Genomic DNA, 20,505 nt, shown 5'->3' on the forward strand with positions numbered 1-20,505 from the left:
TATTAACAATATCAATATAAAGTTAAAAATATGTTATTAAGCCTGCCCTGGATTTAAAAGCTGTCTATAGAAGAGAGTTGCTCCAATTGTGAAAAAAAAAGTGAGCTGGTTTTAGTAAATTGAATTCTTTTAATGCTGGCAATTTGCTAAATATAAATTGATATTATTATATTTGAATTTAAATGCCCTATTAAAAGTACTGCCTGAGAACAGTTTTGCGATAAGATGACAGAAAATGTCCTTCTTGGGGAGGATTGCGGCTGCAATTTTAGATTATTTACAGAGTTACTTTCTGCCAAGTTCAGTTTTCAACAGACTGCTAATCTCACATACACTTCACATTTCTCTGCATAGTCTATAGCTTCAGGAAAATGTTGGCAGTTCCCTGCATAACTGCTGACATTGCCCCTGCTCTAATAAATTTTGGGAATTCTGCATAAACATGCGAGCCCTGAACTTGTGATCAGCTGCTTACAGTTTTTTTTTGCTTTCATTGTTAGACTCTTCAGTTCAGCAATGAAGCAAAAGGTTGCTGTTGTTCCTCACTATTTACAATGGGAAAACACCAAACATATGCACCAGATCTGGACTGGTGCAGGGACTGCTCCTCCATTGAATTCAAGAGTCAGGAAGTTATGCTGCAGCTTTATAAATGGTTAAGTCCCATCTGGATTATTGCATTCAATTCTGTTCACCCCATTTAGAAGGATGTGGAGGCTTTGGAAAGGGTGCAGAAGAGGTTTACCAGGATGCTGCCTGGATTAGAGGGCATGTGCAATAAGGAGGGGTTGGCCAAACTTGGGTTGTTTTCTTTGGAGGGCTGGCAGCTGAGGAGAGACCTGATAAGAGTTTATAAGGCTGTGAGAGGCATAGATAGACAGCCGGTATCTTTTTTCCCAGGGTTGAAATGTCTAATACTAGAGGGCATGCATTTAAGGTGAGAGGGGAGTAAGTTCAAAGGAGATGTGCGGGCAGGTTTTTTACACAGAGAGTAGTGGATGCCTGGAATTGTATTAGAGGAGTGTTAGTGGAGGCAAATACAACAGAGGTGTTTAAGAGGCTCTTAGATAGGTATGTGAATGTGCAGAGAGTGGTGGGAAATGGACCTTGTGTAGGCAGAAGTGATTAGTTCAGTTAGATGTTTAATTACTAGTTCAATTAGTTCGGCACAACATAGTGGGCTGAAGGGCCTGTGCCTGTGCCGTATTGTTCTATGTTCTACGTTTTACTTCTGTACTACTGCCACTGAAACAGTTATGTCAAATCTCCAATGAGATTGTTTCAATGAGATCTCTTCTCATTCTTCTAAACTCCAGAGAATATGGGCCTATTCGATTCAGGTTCCTTTTAGGACAGCCCTCTCAGTGATCAGTTTAGTGAATCATTTTCTCCTTGGATATCCCTTTGGGTAGGTGACTCATTACTCTGGGTGTGTTTTTGCTGGAGCCATTTAGATTTCACTCATAACTGAATTGGTAGCATTCTCAACTCTTGAGTCAGAAAGCAGTAGTCTCGAGTCCTATTCCAAGAATTTGGGCATAAAAACCTAGTGCACAAAAAGACAATACAGTAACAAGGAAATGCTGCATGGTCAGAGATGCCATCTGCCAGTACAGATGTAAAACAGTGATCGGGATATAAGAGTTATCATCTCTGGTCAATATTTATCTCTCACTGAATGTTGCGTATCTTGTTAGTGCTATTTGTAAATGTTTATTTTGCCTTTTGATTTCAACATAACTGCCTTAAAAGTATTTCTTCAGCTTTGTAACATTTGCTGGTCAAGACCTTAATGCAAGATCTTACATTCTCCTATGGGGTTATACTCCAATCTCCTTGCAATAAAGGCCAATAAATCATTACAAAAACAAAAAATGCTGTAAAAACTCAGTAAGTCATGCAGCATATGTGGAAAGAGAAATGGTCAATGCTTCAGGTCTTTGACCTGAGTATTTCATTTTCTGTTTTGTTTTCAGATTTCCAACAGCTGCATTTTTTGTTGATTTTCATCCAATAAATCATTTCCTTCCTCCTTTGTTGCATCTGAATGTTATCTTCAAATCATTTGTATACAAGGAACCTAAGAATTCAGCAGTTCCTGATTCTTTTAGGAAAGGTGATGAGGTTTAAAGCATACTTGCCAGTACTGTAACCCTTTTTTGCATAACTCCAGAATTACACCACCCTGTGCACCCATCATACCTTGTATCTAGCCACCATAATTTATGATGGATCATGACAATAGAAGTCAATGATATCAAAGCTGTTTGGCTGGTTTTACGAGCTAACTGAGAGGCAATCAGTTGCGTACAAGGAACACTCTGTTTGTAAGTCCTAAAGTGCCTGTAAAGCCCATGTTTTGGTTGCCTTGTGGTTTGCAGAGGCAACAATTTTAGTCTGCTCATTCATACCTGTTGCATATTTTTCCAGAGTACTTGCATTTAATGGTTGGTTTGTTAAATGTTTTTATGGCAAATTTTCTCCAAAAAAATCTCTCTGCTGGAAAACCTGCTTTGTATTTCTCATACCAGTGGAAAAGGTTAATTTTTAATTGTGATTGTAGAGTACCATAAAGCAGTGGAGTGGGACTAATTGAATTCCTCTATCAGTCGGAATGAACATGGCATATGGAATGGCCCCGTTGTACACTGTGACAATTCTATAAATCATTCATCAAGTGCTAAAGTACATTTTGCTTCAAATGTTTGACAAAATGAAGTAATCAATATATTTCCGGAATATGTTGGGGCACCATTGGTGTAATACACTGCATCTTTTCAGGCATGGGTTTTCTACAATGTGGCCTGCCATTAAATGAAAGGAAAATGTTTTATTTCCAACATGAGTTTGGTTGAATTGTGGGGCTAAGAGTTTTGACCAAAGATATATATATATTAATGAAATCAGAAAAAATACTGACAATTACTCTTTTTCACCTTGAAGACTCAAGTGGTTATTAAGACCCGCAACTGCCACCTTGGCTGAGATAAACTGATAACAGAACTCTAAAGGTTGAAACTGGGCTTTTGTGCTTAGTTCAGTGTCATAATATACAGTAGTTTTAATTGAGCATGGTGGTTCATACAGGTTTTGGACAGTAAATTTTCTGCCTGGTCCATGTTATATTTGTTTGATCACTTGATTGCAAATGGGAAGCAAGAAAGCAAACATGTTTCTTTTGTACTAAAATGTGAATTTTATTTCACTGAAATATTGAAATGTCATTTAGTTGTGTGCCAACAGATGTTATTTTTAATTTGGAATCTTAAATATCTTTAATTTCACTTCAAGATCTGCTCTATGAAATGGTGATTTTCATATTGTCATTCATGAACTGCTCATTGATCCTCTCAATAGGACATCAACACAGCACTGTCAAAAGAGAATGGATTGATGAATGCTCAGGAATATAAGCAATATCTTTGGCAATCGAAACACAGCTAACATTTTGCCCCAAAATGTTAAACGTGTTCTTTCTCCATAGATACTGCGTAACTGCTGCATATTTTATACAGTTTCTGTTTCTGTTTTGCATTTTCAACCTCTGTAGTGTTTTGCTTTTAAATGAAATGTGGAAGTCCATTCCGAAAATCTTACCATTTCAGTATTTAAGCTTCTTCACAGTCCTTTGAAAATGTTGCATTGAACAAGTGTCTCCTTCACTTCCCAGGTAGCTGCTAATTCTTCCCAGTATGTACTCTCAGGAACTATTCCAGCTCTCACAGTATTTACAGGTAAAACCCACCAGTGGCTGCCACTCTTACTATTCTAGAATGTAGCTTATTTGATTTTATTCTGTTGACTAAAGAAGCCATTTGTCATCAACTTATTTACATTTTATTCCAATGATTTATTGCACTACCTTTTCTGTTGTATTTAGTTGTGCAGCTAAGTGACATGTTACATATTGTATATTGAGAATTAAGAGTTAATATTTGGGAGGAATGCAAAGAAAGACCACGTGATACATAACAGGAATTTTAAATTCATGTAAATCAAATGTAGAGAGTGATAGTGATGAGCTAATGCTTTGTGAAATGTAGATGAGCAAGTAATGCTTATTGACTACGAAACAGGAATAAGACTGGGACACACAGTATAACCAAAAATGATAAGCTTCAAAATAATCTAAGGGATATATGCAGGAAAATATGCAGATATTAATTGTTTGCATTGTCAACAAGAACATGGCAGAAGGAGAGCACAATGTGAAATTAATTGGGTATAGTGTTTTGCAAATCTAGATCTATTAAACTAGATGAGTGTAGTATTCACTCGAGATGAAATTAGCTATTGAAAGGCTGAAAATAGTGGCAGAATAAATGAAATGCAATAAAACCTCTGAGGGATGGGATTAGTAATTAGGATAAAAAAGAAGTAATTTTGGATTTTCCAGGTGAGGGTTGTGAAAAGGTTGTAGAGTGTTCAGAATGTAGAAGATAGATTTATCATGCGAGGTTTCAGTTTCCTTGGGATGAAGTGGACTGACTAAAAGAAAACTCCCATTCTCTCTCTCTCTCTCTCTCTCTCTCTCTCTCTCTCTCTCTCTCTCTCTCTCTCTCTCTCTCTCTCTCTCTACTCCGCCCCTCTCTCTCTTCTCACTATTTTTCTCTTGCACTTTCTTTTTCTTTTTCTTTCATGTTCAGGTTAATTTTAATAAACAATATCGTACAACATACTACTATATTAAAGTGTTGCTGATTTTTTTTTTCCAAATATCAGGAGGCCTTGCACCGAGAACAGATGTTGGAACAAAAGTTAGCCACCCTTCAACGGCTACTAGCTAATACCCAAGAGGCATCGGACAGTAGCTGGCAGGTACTTGCAGGATGTACTTGCTATGTAAATGCTTATTTTTAGGATTTGGTTTGATCAGTGTCAAAGCAGGAACTTCAGTTTTGATTGAAGGGATGGTCAGAGGTGAGATTCAATTCAGCACGAAAATCTTTGAACTGTCTTGCAAATAAAAGATCTGACAGTTGCACTATATTTCATGTGTGATTTGAAGCCATTAACTTCTCGATATTTGAATTGATTGCTTTAGATTGTGGAGCTAACATCTGAAATCCAAACCAACAATCATAGCAGTTGTGAAAGGGGAATCATATTTGATCAGCCAATTTGTTATAGTTCTTTGAAGAAGTAACTCATGCTCTGGATTGGTGGATGCACTAAGATTTCCAAAAGGCATTTGATAAGGTGCCACATCAAGGGTTATTGTGGAAAATGAAAATTCTTAAATGGACCTTTTCCTGAATGGCAGGAGTTAACAGCATTGTGTCATAGTGCTTAATCTGGGACCTCAGTTTGTACTGGGAGAATCTTGTCTTTATTCTTTCTCCCCTTAACCAGTTCTCTTCCCACTTGCATCTCTGATATCTTTGATGCCCTGCGATACTTTGACCCTTGCCTGATCCCTGGTCCCAACCAGCTTGTTTTCAAGATGGACATCCAATCCCACTTTATTTCCATCCCACTTCAGGATTGCCTGAGGACCTTTACATTCTTCCTTGAAGAGAAACCCAACCATCACCATCCTCATTTGCCTGGCTGAATGCATCCTTGTATTAAACAACATCTCCTTTAATTTCACTCACTTCTTCAAAATTAAAGGTTTGGCAATGGGAACTTGCATGAGTCCAAGCTTTGCCTGTGTCTTTGTGGGATACATGGAATAGGCTTTGTTTCGCTATAACTTCATTCACCTGTTTTTCTGGGACATGATTGATTTATTGGTGCCACTTCACTATCTTATATAGAATATGAAACTTTCATCACCTTTGCTGCCAAATTCCAGCCTGTTTTCACCTAACCTCTGACTCTTCCCTTTCCTTTCTCCACTTTTATATCTCCATATCAGGGGATAAGTTAGGGACCAATGTCCATTACAAACCTGTGGACTCCCAAAACTATCTTGTCTACACCTATTTCCACCCTGCTTCCTATAAGGACTCCATCCCATCCCCCTAGTTTCTTGAGTTCTATTGCAAATGTTCTGATGATGACACTTTCTACACCAGTGCTTCTGAGAAGTTCTGAGTGTCTTCCTGTTTTCTTATCTATGCCTTTCACTCCACTGTATTGGACATGACTCTGAACTGCCTGTTCCATTTCCTGTACTTTTTCTCTCACCCTCTCTCCTCCATCCTAAAGTAAGGATATAAAAAAGCAGCTTTATAAAAAAGTTTTATATTATCACAAGTACTTAATGAATAAAGTTCAATGATTTACAAAAAGTGCATTAGATTTCACATTCAACTGAAATATTGTCAGTTAAGTTCCTATGCTATCAGTATTGGGTAAAGTATAAATGACCACTTTTGATTGCTTAAACAACAGCTCATGTATAGACAAGAAAAAAATAAACCTGGATTGAAAAAAGGGTTATTTTCTTTCCTGTAAAGAACTACAAAAATTTCCTTGCACTTAGCTATTCAGGTCATTATCCATAGTTGTCAGTCTGAATTTGAATAGACCTTTAAGCTGTATTTATACTATTTCTATCAATCTGAACCAGAGAATTCATTGGCATTTAGCAAGATTCTTGGGTAACTTGCACTGAAGTTATTTTTCCTCTGTGATTTTCTGATACTTTTGCAGGCTTTAATAGATGAAGACAGGTTACTATCAAGGCTAGAAGTAATGGGCAACCAGCTGCAAGCTTACTCAAAAGTAAGTAGTATCAATTTTTTGCCTCAATACATATATATCTGGAATGGATGGCTGTGGTTATAAAGAAAGACTCAAAATTATGATTTTAATTGAATGTTAAGGATTAAGTGGGGTCTCAACTGATCTTCAAAATTATAAAACCTTGGTTAAATAGTTTGATTATTATGATTAAGGGAATTAAGTGTTTTGGGAATGCACTAAGTGTCATTAACTTATATAATATTGTTAAGACTTAAACACTGTTTAAAAAAGAATAGTAACACATTTGAAAATAAAGAATATAAAAAGAAACAGATAAAATGTATGAAAACTATCTGAAAAATCTTCACAAGCTCAGAGAATAAAATGGCTAGGTGATTGCTATTTTTACCCATTCGGAGAAACCAAGATACTAATTGAAAAGCTTTGTTAAAAAATAAATCAAGGAACTTTATTTGTTGATATTCAGTTGCCCTTTTTTTAGTTGCTTCTTGATTTTTCATTCCCATTTAGTCTATTTGAAGTAATCTGCTTTATTCAGTTATTAATGTTATGTTTGGTTCAGATTTTATTTTCAATTATATGTGGAAAAAATCAAATGCAACAATGATGAATGTAGTCCTGTACCCTGTGATTGTATGCAAGTTGTAGAATCATTGATCGTGTAAAGAGTACTAATCTAAACTATTCAAAGTCAATGTTGAGTTTATTGTCTTATGCACAAGTACATGAAGGTGCAATGAAAAACTTACTTGCAGCAGCGTCACAGACACATAGCATCATATAAGCAGCATTCACAAGAAAAACATACATTAAACATAAATTGTACACAATTTTTACAAGGAAACACAATTAGAACAAAAAAAATGTCCATTTTAGTGCAAAGTGGTCATAGTGTTACTGAACTGTAGTGATTAGGGTTTTGCCAGTTGGTTCAAGAACCGAACAGTTGAATGGAAGTGGCTGTTCTTGAACCTGGTGGTGTGGTGTACCTTCTGTGCATTTTCTTGTTTAAAACTTGTTCGTCAGACAATGTGCTTTACATTTGTGGTCAGGTTTTTAATCATTCTACACCAAAGTATAAATATGGTACTGCAGAAACACAGTACATTCACAAGTTACATAATAAGTAATATAGTTTGACTATGTTTCTAACCAGTATCATATAACTCGGTGTAAATCTTGAGAGAAAGAAAGCAAGTTTATTAAACAATTGACTCATGGGAGTATAACATTCAGAAGTTCTCTCCAACAAGTCATGGTTGGGAATAATTTTGGATAGTGTAGATTCTGATATATAATGTACTTAAAGTAAATTATGGGAAAGGATTGGAGGTTAGATCCATCAGGCTCCTTTATGTTGTCAGAAGATTCTTTCAGTTTATTTTAATTGAGGTCACCTTGGTTTCCTTTTAACTATGCAGCATATCGACTTTCTGCCACCACAGGCAAACTAATGAGAGTAAAGATGAATATTTCTCCTGGACTTGATGGCCTGCAACCTAAAGTCTTAAAAGAAGTGGCTGCACAGATAGTGGATACATTCATCATGATATTACAGAGTTTCCTAGGTTCAGGAAAGGTCTTGTAAACCTCCTCTGGACGCTCTCCTATGCCAGCACATCCTTCCTTTCTTAGATACGGGGCCCAAAACTGCTCACAATACTCCAAATGTGGTCTGACCAGTGCCTTATAAAGCCTTAGCATTATATCCTTGCTTTTGTATTCTAGTCCTCTTGAAATGAATGCTAACATTGCATTTGCCTTCCTTGCTACCGACTCAACCTACAAGTTAATCTTTAGGGAATCCTGCACTAGGACTCCCAAGTCACTTTGCACCTCCGATTTCTGAATTCGCTGCCCATTTAGAAAATAGTCTACACCTTTATTCCTTCTACCAAAGTGCATGACTGTACACTTCCCTACACTGTATTCCATCTGCCACTACTTTGCCCATTCTCCCAACCTGTCCAAGTCCTTCTGCAGACTCCCTGCTTCCTCAACACTACCTGCCCTCCACCTATCTGTATCATCCGCAAACTTGGCCACAAAGCCATCAATTCCATCATCCAGATCATTAACATATAACGTGAAAAGTAGCGGACCCAACACTGACCCCTGTGGAACATCACTAGTCACCGCAGCCAACCAGAAAAGGCCCCCTTTATTCCCGCACTTTGCCTTCTGCCAGTTAGCCAATCTTCTATCCATACTAGTACATTTCTTGTAATACCATGGGTTCCTATCTTGTTTAGCAGCCTCATGTGCGGCACCTTGTCAAAGGCCTTCTGAAAATCCAACTAAACAATGTCCACTGATTTCCTTTGTCTATCCTGCCTGTTACTTCCTCAGAGAATTCCAACAGCTTTGTCAGGCAATATTTCCCCTTAAGGAAACCATGCTGACTTCGGCTTATTTTATCTTGTGCTTCCAAGTACCCTGAAACCTCATCCCTAATAACGGATTCTTAACATCTTACCAACCACTGAAGTCAGGCTAACTGGCTTATAATTTCCCGTCTTTTGCCTCCCTCCCTTCCTAAAGAGTGGAGTGACATTTGTGATTTTCCAGTCCTCTGGAATCATTCCTGACTCCAGTGATTCTTGAAAGATCACTACTAATGCCTCCACAATCTCTTCAACTATCTCTTTCAGAATCCTGGTGTGTAGTCCATCCGGTCCAGGTGACTTATCTACTTTCAGACCTTTCAGTTTCCCAAGTACCTTCTCCTTAGTAATAGCGACTACACTCGCTTCTGCCCCCGTCTCTCTCGTATGTTGCTGGTGTTTTCCACAGTGAAGACTGACGCAAAATACTTATTCAGTTCGTCTGCCATTTCTTTGTTCCCTATTACTACCTGTCCAGTGTCATGTTCCAGTGGTCCGATGTCCACTCTTGCCTCTCTTTTACTCTTTATATATCTGACGAACTTTTGGTGTCCTCTTTTATATTATTGGCTAGCTTACCTTCATATTTTCATGGATTGAATCCAGGTTGTCCTACCGGCTCTGCCACTGTGCCAATTTTGCTTGACCAAGGTTTCATGACAAAAAGGAAGTATTTGTGCTGGTGTAAGTAAGCATTAAAGCTCAATGAGTTGTTATTGTTGAATATAGAACCATACAGCACAAAACAGGCCCTTCGGGAAAATATGAAAATATGAAAAGGAAAATGTTTGGAGTTTTGAAGCATTAGGGTAATGAAGGAATGGGTTAGGATTTCATTGGGAGAAAGAGCAATGGAGACAGGCAAGATAAAATGGAGGACCATATAGTTCTCATTGGAGATCCTTCGGGCATGGGCTCGTTGCTGTGGAAGAACAAAAGCCTAAGGGGGAGACAGGAGAGAATCTGAAAAACACTTGTTAACTTTTGAATAAAGTTTGAACTTAGCAAGAGCAATCTCGACAACTGCAAGTTGCTCTCGAAAACTGATAGTCCTCTGCATTGAAAGGGCCTTTCGTACGATAATGAGCTGTCAAAAGGAGGTTGCAGATGAAAAATTATGAAATAAACTTTGACATCTGGCTACCTAATTACTTCTGGCTAATGTGGAACTCTCAAATACTTTGAATAGTTTTGAATATTCTTAAAGATATTAAAAACTAATTTCTTTAAAAAAAATACCCAAAATACTTTAAAAAAAATAAAAAATTGTTATTGCTCTCCAAGGTTCCTCACAGTCATTTCTGTCCATTACCATTACCTAAGTAGCACTTTATATCAAACACACCCCTCAAGTAAACATAAATATGCCCTAAAATGTTCTAAATGTATTAACATGCATAAGTAAACACACTGGAATGTTTAAATACCTATAAGGGAATGATATTACCCAACTGTCTTCAATTGAATGCATTGATATGGACAAGCAGTGATCAATTTTGAAATCACAAGATTCAAAGACTGCCATCTATTTGAGCAGTGCACAGCAGGGAGCCATTTGACACAAATAGTCTGGAAAATCACCAAATTCATACTGTTTCCTCAATGTGTTCATGTATGTAGATATATTTATTCAAAGAAGTTTTAGATGGGGCTGACTTCATGAGTATACATATCCATGGATAATGAAGACTGTTTGTAATGGGCTAGAACTTACTGTGCCAATTCCAACTTGGCAAAGGGTGTTGGTGCAGATTACCCACTGTATTTTCATGACTTCTATTTTGGATGCTTCATGGAGTACATTGGAGTATGGAATACAGTCAACAAAAAAGTTGGGAACCACTAATTGCATCTTCTGATCTTTCACATTCAAATATAGATATGCAGAAATTACAAAATTGCTCGTGGTTTCCTTTAAAATCTGGGCAAACATTGCAAACTTGGAAAAGTGCAAGTTAATAATAGTTAGCAATAATAGGAATAATTACAAAGGAGAATGACTGAAAAATACCACTGTTAACAAAAAATTGACCAGTTACGTTAAGTAATGATTGCATCACCACCTATAAACTCCTTAAACTCGCAATTAAAATCTCACATAACTCTCTGGAAGAGAGAAAGAAAGATTAATTGACAGTTTAATTTCCCACAAGAAACCTACGTTTTGTTCCATTCATTTGAATAAAAAGTTTTAAACAGAAATTCTTAATGCTTAATTGAAATAATTCTTTTTAACACCCTATGTATTTAAGTTGGATCAACCAAATTTGATATTCACTCAGCAACATTTCAATGTACAAAATACTTGATACGGGTTGGATAAAAGTAGAGACCTTATTAACTTTACAGTATCTTGTGCAACTGAATTTTAATCTACCTAATTGCTTTCTCTATCTGTACCCAACAGAACCAAACGGAAGATGGCATAAGGAAAGAGTTGGTGACATTACAAGAAGATAAACATAGCTACGAGACAACAGCCAAAGAGTCCTTGAGGCGGGTCCTTCAGGAGAAAATAGAAGTAGTCCGGAAGCTATCAGAGGTGGAGGTAATTACATTGATAAATATTTCTTGTGATTTTTAAAAGGAGGAGTCATTTCTTTGAAAAAGATCTTTGGCGTATTATCTTGGAATACTGGATCTAGATCAGTAAGAGTACTCTGCAATATTGTTTAAAACTGTAGTTTGCTGATATTATTTCATAGACATCTTGGGCTCAGATCAATGACACAACATTGCCAGGTCTTATTGAACTATGAATAAGAAATACCTTTTCCCTACAGAAGTAGGTGCACAAACAGTTAACTGTTAAATGTAATTCTTTGAAAATAGTCGTGAGAATGCCATGGAAAATAGTGATACATTTTTTTTAGATAATATTCTTCTTAGAATGCATATGGCCAAGAAATTTGGGAAATTTCTACCATGGTATAGATTGTGTACTGTATGGTAAATAGGCTTTTAACGCTGAACACCTTTAGAAAGAGATTGTTAATGAAAGGTATTAAAGATTGTGAATGGAATTAGGTCACAGATCAGCCATGATCCATCTCATTGAATGACAGCATAGCTTTAAGGGACTAAATAGCACCCTTCTGTTTCTGTGCTTTTGTACTAACCAGCTAATTGGCTTCGTTTTGGACTATTTTTGGGACACCTTAAATTAAGTACTTCAAATTTTACAGGCTAATTAAAAAAAAAACTGAGAGACCAAAATTAATTGTGCCTATTTTGATCCAGCACAGTGAATGTTCTGCCCTCAGTCTATTTTTGTGAAGATGTAAGGAAAAGAGGTCAATTTGTACCATATCTAATCCTGTAAAGGACAAATTAATGCTAAATCTAAATCATGCTCGTCTGTTCCACTGCAGGAGTTTAAGATGATAGCGGATGCTTTCTGGGTCTGAAAGTATTCCAGAAATAATACATATATGTATATTGTGTATAATATATAATTCTTTATTTTAATGTGTAGCGAAGTCTGAGTAACACTGAGGATGAATGCACTCATTTGAAGGAAATGAATGATAGAACACAGGAAGAACTAAGAGAACTGGCCAACAAATACAACGGAGCTGTAAATGAAATAAAAGAATTTGCAGACAAATTAAAGGTGAGCTTGAATATTTACATTCTTTAGTTGGCAGAAATTTTAAAACTAGCTCTTCCCTCTTATAAGGGGAATTTTTTAGCTTTTCTTGTATACTACTTTTAGGAGGAGTATGAGACAGCTAAAGGACAATGATGCTGTGCCTTGTGATGGTAAAAAGGCAGTTGAGGGTATTGTTTGTTGAGGTATCCTTATACAATATAAACTATGAAGTATGTTTTTCTAAATCTCTTTCTCTATATCTGATCAGATCTTTCGGTTGACTCGTCAATAATCAGTTGTTGAATTTGAAAAAGGGACAAAGTTCAGTATCAAGAATTTTGGAGTACCAAAAATTTGAGATTCAGTTTCAGTGAGGGAAGGTAGATAATGAAGGAAACTATTTGGTTCAAAAAGCATTGTGAAGAACTGATAAAGCTGATTTAGGCAAGTTTAAAACATTCAGAATGGAAAGCAAATTCTTACAAAATTGTCCACCAGAGAGATAAATGAGACTATTAAATAAGATACATGAAAAGCAATAGTATGTGTTCAAAAGAAGTGATATTGTTGATATCAATCAGAAGTGTTAAGGGGGTTTTGTGCCAACTATTTTTCCTGTAGTTTTTTGTGCTAAAAAATGGAAAAAATATATTAGCTTTATTTTAATTGGCCTATTAACAAATGTGCCAAATTCAGTTTAATGTGAAAGATTGCTACTTGGAATTGATGTTATGTAACACTGCCAAATGTGAAAATTGTTGATAATATGAAAAGCATTAATCAGATGATTTAGTTTTTATTAATTTAATGTGTATTATTTTCCTGTGAGCAGCAAGCAGAAGGGAAACAAGAGGAGATTCAACAAAAGGGCGTATCTGAGAAAAAGGAGTTGCAGCACAGAATAGATGAAATGGAAGAGAAGGAACAGGCACTTCAGGCTAGGATTGAAGCTCTGCAGGCTGACAATGACTTCACCAATGAAAGGCTTACTGCTTTACAAAGTAAGTTAAACTTGCAGATCCTCATAGATACTGGCTTAAAGGAAAATTATAAGAGATTAATAAACCTCTACCATTTGAGCATTTTTTTTCATTGGGTAATGAATACTCATTTCATTATTATCACTGAGAAATATATTCCAACCAGTAACAGAACTCAGCCTAGCTGCTGCTTCTCCTTCATCCTCTTCTTCAGCCACACAACCTGTACATTGTATGTTCCTTTCAACAAACCTTCCTTTTTCCTTCTTGGTGTGCTCTTCAAAATAGCTAACTACAACATGCATACTACAAATGTTCTAAATGTGCTGAAATTATTTCCAGTTACTAAACTTAATTTTGGTCCTGTTGTTCTCTCTTACTTTGTGTTCGTGTCTGTCTAGTGAGAGAAAATAAATCATTTCTGATCATGATCCCTGACAGTGATCGCTTTCATGACCCTCTCAAAACTAGATAGTTTGAATTGGATAAAGTATTCTTTTTAAAAACAAGTTGATAAATTATGCATTGTTTATTCAGACATTGTGCTAATGACAATGTCACTAGTCATTGCTTATTGGTACTAGAATAAAATAACTAGAATAAAAGATTTGCATTGTTATTTAATTTATTTTCCATTCTATCTCAAATGTTTAACTTTTGCACCTATGAAGTATTTTCACTTTTGAACGTAATTGAAATTAACTCTAAACTCTGCTGTTTTTTTAAATGCAGTACGGTTAGAACAACTTCAGGAGAAAAATATCAAGGAACACAACAGTATAGGTGAGTTTAATAGAAATGATTGAAGTACGTCTGAGAGATGCAGTGTTAAGGTAATATCAGAGTTTTGGGCTACAATCTGAGTGATTTTAATGTTTCTAAGTTCATGTCATTTTTGTTTCAAACATCAAGAAAAATTGCTTCTGTAGTGATTCAGTTTATGAAATTATTTGCTGCATGATGATCCAGAGAAATTCTACAGTTGTTTCTGAAAGTGTTATCCAGTTTGGCCATAACAGTTAATGATTTATCTAGCACAAGCTGCTATTAAGATTGTACTTAACAAAACCATGAGAAATCAATTTGATTTCTCTAATCTGTGAAAATACACCCAAGATTATTACTGCTATGCACGTAAATTTATAGCGTATTGTGCTGAGATTGACCAATTCATAATAACTATTGCATCGTTTTTACTCTGCATCTAAAGTATCAGAACTATTACTAGCTAAATAAGCAGCAGAGAAGTACTGAAGTAAAATGATACATTTGACTGTATCAAAGGCTACAGATAAGATGAGAAGAATAAGAAGAGCACTATAGTCATTGTTATTTTGGATGGTATTTATTATTCCACTTAAGACTATTTTGATGGTGTGGTAGGGGTGGAAGCCTGTTTGGTGAGGTTCAGGCATATCATTGTGGGTATGATGAGCATGAATTTGGGAGATGCTAACTTGTTCAGGTACTTTAGAGAGAGAAAGGTATCGAGATGCAGACAACAGCCACAGCCACAGACATTCCTACATTCCTCTCTCCAAATGTTGATAACCTTCTCACAACATTCAAGCAGTCACAAATTCGTGACAGTTGCCTTCGATTGATTTATAGTTTTTCAATGCCAAGTTATTATGATGGATTACAGTAATTTTCCCACTACTAATAATAAATCCACAGGCCTGCAGTGTTATAGTATTTCCACACCTCTTGGGAAAATGGATTAAAAATTCAAAGTTAAAAGCTGTTTATCTGAATGCACAATGCATTTATGTCAAGATAAACGAATTATTGAATATTCAAGCACACTTATTTTTTCAAAGATAGGCAGAATAGAAAAAATGGATGGGGTAGGTTCTCTGATGTTAATAGATTACAATAGGACAGTAGCGAGAGAGGGCCTTGACTCAGAAGATAAAGAAGTGAATTCAGTCTGGGTGGAACCAATAAAATGATAAGAAGCATAAAAGCCCAATTGGAGTGGCCAATGGTCCTTCTAACTTAGTGAAATAATGGGAAGTTGTAACAAAGGTTACACAATCAACATGGGAGATTTTGACCATGCAAATTAAGTTAGGAAAAGCAGTCTTGAAGCCTAATTGCTGGGATACTTTTGTCACTGGTTGTTAGAACAATACATTGCAGACCCAACCGAGGAACAAACTAAATTAGATCTGTGCATTTGTAATAATACAGTATTAACTAGTTATCTCGGTGGGAAAAAAAGATTCTTCTGGGAAGGAGGGAACATAAATGATAGAATTTCATTTTTAGTTTGAGAGCAACAAACCAATGTCATAAACTTGGTTTAAAGCAATTATATATGTATGATGGCTGAATTGGGTATGATAGATTGAAAAATTGAAAGATATGATGGCAGATAAGAAATGGCAGTACTTTAAGCAGTTAATGATTCTCTGCAAATATACAAGGCATTGAGTAAAAAAGACTCCATGTGAATAATGGCCCATCCATGGATAACGAAAGAAGTTAACAATGGTATCAGACTGAAAGAAAAAGCCTAATAAATTTGCAAAGAATTGTAGTAGTTCTCAGGATTAGGGCAATCACCAAAGGGTGACTAAAAGTAATATGATAACCTGAGTGAAACTAAAATTTGAGAGTAAACTAGTGAGAAAAATGAAAATGGATTGTTAGAAATTCTACAAGTACGAGACAAGGGAGAGAGGAAGAGTGTGGCAAAACTAAACATTGGTCCCTTAGTAGCTGAGACAGAAGAATTAATAATAGGCAACAGGGAAATGTCAGAGATTCCAAACAAGTATTTTGTGTCAGTCTTCACAGAAAATATTAAAAATGTATTAGAAATAGGGGATAATCAATGGACAAAAGGTATTGAGATTTGATTAGCTGACAGAGTAGAGATTAAAAAGTTATTTTGAAGTTGTTACACTATAACTAATGGAGTGCATCAGGGTTTGGTGCTGGAGTCTCAGTTCAATACTTCCTATGTTAATAATGAAGAGACAGAGTACAGGGTATACAACATTGCCAACAATGCAAAGATAGATGGCGTTCAATCCATCCCAAAAAGGAGAAAATACCACAAAGGAGTGGTATTTTCTCCTTTTTTTCATTCAAAGTGTTACTCAACACTTGCAATTTTCCATATTTTCCATTATAATCCAACCTGCAAGTACCTCATAATAAGCCCCATTATTGTCCATTGCTGCCTACATTTTCCTAACATATAGATAAATACTTCTGCGATTAACTTTGATATATATTTTTCAAGTATTTATTCATAACACTATTTTTGCACTCTTCTGCTGGGTTTCCACATTATTTGCCTCTTAGCTTGTTACTGCCCCTTTGTTAACCGAAGTTGCTTGACTTCACAAGTGGAGCTTCTGCCTTTTAATGTATCTGTAGGTTCTGTCATGGAATAATACTTTGAGTATTTTCCATGTTTATCTGTAAATTTACCCATTCACATTTATTGGGTCATTTTGTTTGAACTGTGCTACTTCATCAAGTCAATCTGGAACTAAAAATCACATTTGTTCCTTTTAAATTCTGCCTTTAATATTCATTAATTTCCCCTCGTGTGTCTCTTCTGTCAGATGGGATTCTGCACAGAACTCCCACCAGAAATTGGCATCCTTCCCTATTTTTAGGTCTATCTATGTTCTTTATTTTCTTTGAAGTAATTTTAGATTTAAATTATTACCATATTGTAAATTCAAAGTATATTACTTATCATTTGTGAATTAGTACAAATTAAGATGGGAGTTATTGATCAATTTCAGGGAAATTGATGCAATTTTGTTTGGACAAAGAATGATGCAGGAAAGACTGCTTCATTTAATTGCAGGGAAGGCTGCTTCATTTAAAAAAAATTATACTTATGTTTCCTGCACAATTTTGCGATCTTAATAGTGTTGTAGAATTATCTGAAAGTAAGCTTGCCAGCAGAGGGTGCTGTATGCTCACGACCACTGTCATAATTCACATGTTTTATTTCTGTGGCCAAGAAACACTTTCTCAGAGCAGTAATTTTTAAAGGTAATTAGAAAGATTTGACTCAGGAGTACTTGGAAGGGTTTAGAAACTTAAGCTTCTGTTAATATATTGGCAAACTTTCATCTGAATGCTCTCTAATCTTCCCTTGATCTCTAATTCCACTTAAACTTTCTAACCCATTATTTATTATCACCCATTAATATCTCACGTAGCCCTGCTACTTTATTTCAATCACAGATTGGATCATCTATGATTACTCCTCCGTATTGTTTTTCACCACATCCCATTTCTCCTTCCCATGTCCATTTTCTTTTGTTTCAGCCACAGGAAAAAAGACCTCACCCAATTCACCTATTTCTGCACTTCCAAATTCTCAGCAGCTGAGTTTTTGGTACACTATTAATCATGATATTTCTTTAGCTACTGGTGTGCTCAATCACCTTTGATGCACCATTAAAACCATAACGACAGCTCCCTTGGAGCAGCCCTCATCTTCCCTCCCTCAAGTCCAAGAAGTGTAGCATAAAAGTATATGGTGGAAAACTGGGTTTGTCATTCACCATCAGATCTATCTGGACCACAGAAATTACTGTCATGCCCTGCTTTCATATATCAAAACTGCTCACTGTTTTAAGATCTTCCAAAATGCAAAGGTAACCAAGGACATTTTTCCTCCACTGCAGACTATTTTTTTAAATCATTCCCCCTGACTCTTTTACCTTCACCTGCAAGCGGCTTATGGATGACAGTATTAGCAAAATTAGAATCATTTAGTCACCTGTCTTTGCCACTTTTCATCAATCTCCATGCTCGTCAAGTGTGAATGTTTCCCTCCCTTGCACCTTAACCTTTCTCCAGCCCTCACCCTGAACTTACATCCTTTTATAATCTGTTTGCCATTTTCCCTTTATACTGTTTCTGAGCTCAGCATGAAGTTGAGCTATAACCGCCCTGCCTCTCCTGCTCCTTCATTCCTATTCCTATCAAACTGTTGATCACCTTGTTTCTCTTCCTAGCCCCTAAGAGAGGTGATATTGTTAACAATGTTGTTGGTGAGAAACATAAAGATGGACTTATAAGAGCTCCTATAGGTGTGTTAAAAATAAAAGATGAAAAGGAAAAGACTGGTATGGGAAAATTTGAGTTACAGACAGATAAAATTTATAATGGGGAATATGGAAATGACAGAAATTAAACAAATTCTTTGTGTCTGTCTTCAAAAAAGAAGGTACTAAAGAAAAACGCCAGAGATACTAGAGGATTAAAGGTCTGGGAAGAATGAGGAAGTCAGTATCAGTAAAACAAAATGTACAGAGAAGTTGATGAAACAGAAAACCAATAAATCCCAAGGATCTGATGATGTACGTCCCAGAAAATTGAAAGTGATCGTTTTAGAGATAGTGGATGCATTGATTATTGACCATGTTACAACTCATTAACATGGGGATACTATACTGGCATGTATTGAGAATTGGTTAATAGACAAAAAGGAAAAGGTAAGAACACGTGAGTCTTTCTCAGATAGGCAGGCAATTACCAGTTTAGTACCACAGAATTAGATGCTTGGACAGAGGGGAGTGATAGATGGGTGCTTTTCTGACTGGAGGTCTGTGACCAGTGGTGTTCCACAAGGATCAGTGCTGGGACCTCTGTTATTTGCAATATATATGAATGATTTGGATAAAAATGCAGTTGATCTGATTAGTAAGTTTTCAGATGACACAAAAATTGTTGGGGTTATGGATAGCGAGGAAGAATGTCCAATTAGAATTGGTTTATTATTGTACATACAGTAAAAAGTCTGTCTTGCACACTGTTCATACAGGTCAATTCATTACACAGAGCGTTGAAGTAGTACAAGGTAAAACAATAACAGAATACAGGATAAAGTGTAACAGCAACAGAGAAAATGCAGTGCAAGTAGGCAATAAGGTGCAACGTAAATTGTGAGGTCAAGAGTCCATCTTATCATACTAGGGAACCATTCAATAGTCTTATAGCAGCAGGATAGAAGCTGTCCCTGATCCTGGTGGTACATGCTTTCAGGCTTTTGTAACTTCTGCACGATGGGAGAGGGGAGAAGAGAGAATGTCCAGGGTGGGTGGGTGGGGTCATTGATTATGCTGGCTGCTTTAACGAGGCAGCGAGAAGTATAGACAGAGTCCATGGAGGTGAGGCTGGTTTCCATGATGTGCTGAGCTGTGTCACAACTCTCTGCAGTCTCTTGCGGTCACGGACAGAGCACTTGCCATACCAAGCCGTGATGCACCCGGATAGGATGCTTTCTATAGTGCATCGGTAAAAATTGGTGAGGGTCGACGGAGACATGCCAAATTTCTTTAGCCTTCTGAAGAAGTAGAGGCACTGGTGAGCTTTCTTGGCTGTAACGTCTACATGGTTGAACCAGGACAAGCTATTGGTGATGTTCACTCCTAGGAGCTTGAAGCTCTCAACCCTCTCGACCTCAGGACCGTCAATGTAGACAGGAACATGTGCACCACCCCCCTTCCTGATGTTAATGACTAGCTCTTTTGTTTTGCTGACATTGAGGGAAAGGTTGTTATGACACCATGTTACTATGCTTTCTATCTCCATCCTGTACATCAACTCATCATTATTTGAGATACAGCCCACTATGGTGTTATCATCTGCAAACTTGTAGGTGGAGTTAGAGCAGCATCTGGCCACGCAGTCGTGAGTGTATAGGGAGTAGAGTAGGTGGCTTAGGATGCAGTCTTGTGGGGCACCGGAGTTGAAAGTAATCATGGTGGAAATATTGCTGTCTGTCCTCACTGATTGCGGTCTGTTGATCAGGAAGTCAAGGATCTAGTTGCAAAGGGAGGTGTTGAGTCTTAGGTCTTGGAGTTTGGTGATAAGTTTGTTTGGCATTGTAGTATTGAAGGTGGAGTTGTAG

The 20,505-nt window shown here is 36.7% G+C and overlaps 1 protein-coding gene and 1 long non-coding RNA gene across 2 annotated transcripts in view; one reads left to right on the forward strand and one right to left on the reverse strand.

Annotated features, from left to right (window-relative positions):
* Window positions 1–20,505, forward strand: part of slmapa (sarcolemma associated protein a) — a 157,362-nt gene that overhangs the window by 52,399 nt on the left and 84,458 nt on the right. The window contains 8 exon segments of the mRNA XM_052017577.1: window positions 3,671–3,685; window positions 3,687–3,734; window positions 4,723–4,818; window positions 6,601–6,672; window positions 11,446–11,586; window positions 12,514–12,651; window positions 13,463–13,631; window positions 14,343–14,393. Coding sequence (XP_051873537.1) covers window positions 3,671–3,685; window positions 3,687–3,734; window positions 4,723–4,818; window positions 6,601–6,672; window positions 11,446–11,586; window positions 12,514–12,651; window positions 13,463–13,631; window positions 14,343–14,393 — 730 coding nt within the window.
* LOC127571306 (uncharacterized) overlaps window positions 1–20,505 on the reverse strand; it is a 56,264-nt gene that overhangs the window by 1,505 nt on the left and 34,254 nt on the right. The window lies entirely within an intron of this gene.

This window comes from Pristis pectinata, chromosome 6 (genome assembly GCF_009764475.1).
Source record: "Pristis pectinata isolate sPriPec2 chromosome 6, sPriPec2.1.pri, whole genome shotgun sequence".
NCBI lineage: Eukaryota > Metazoa > Chordata > Chondrichthyes > Rhinopristiformes > Pristidae > Pristis > Pristis pectinata.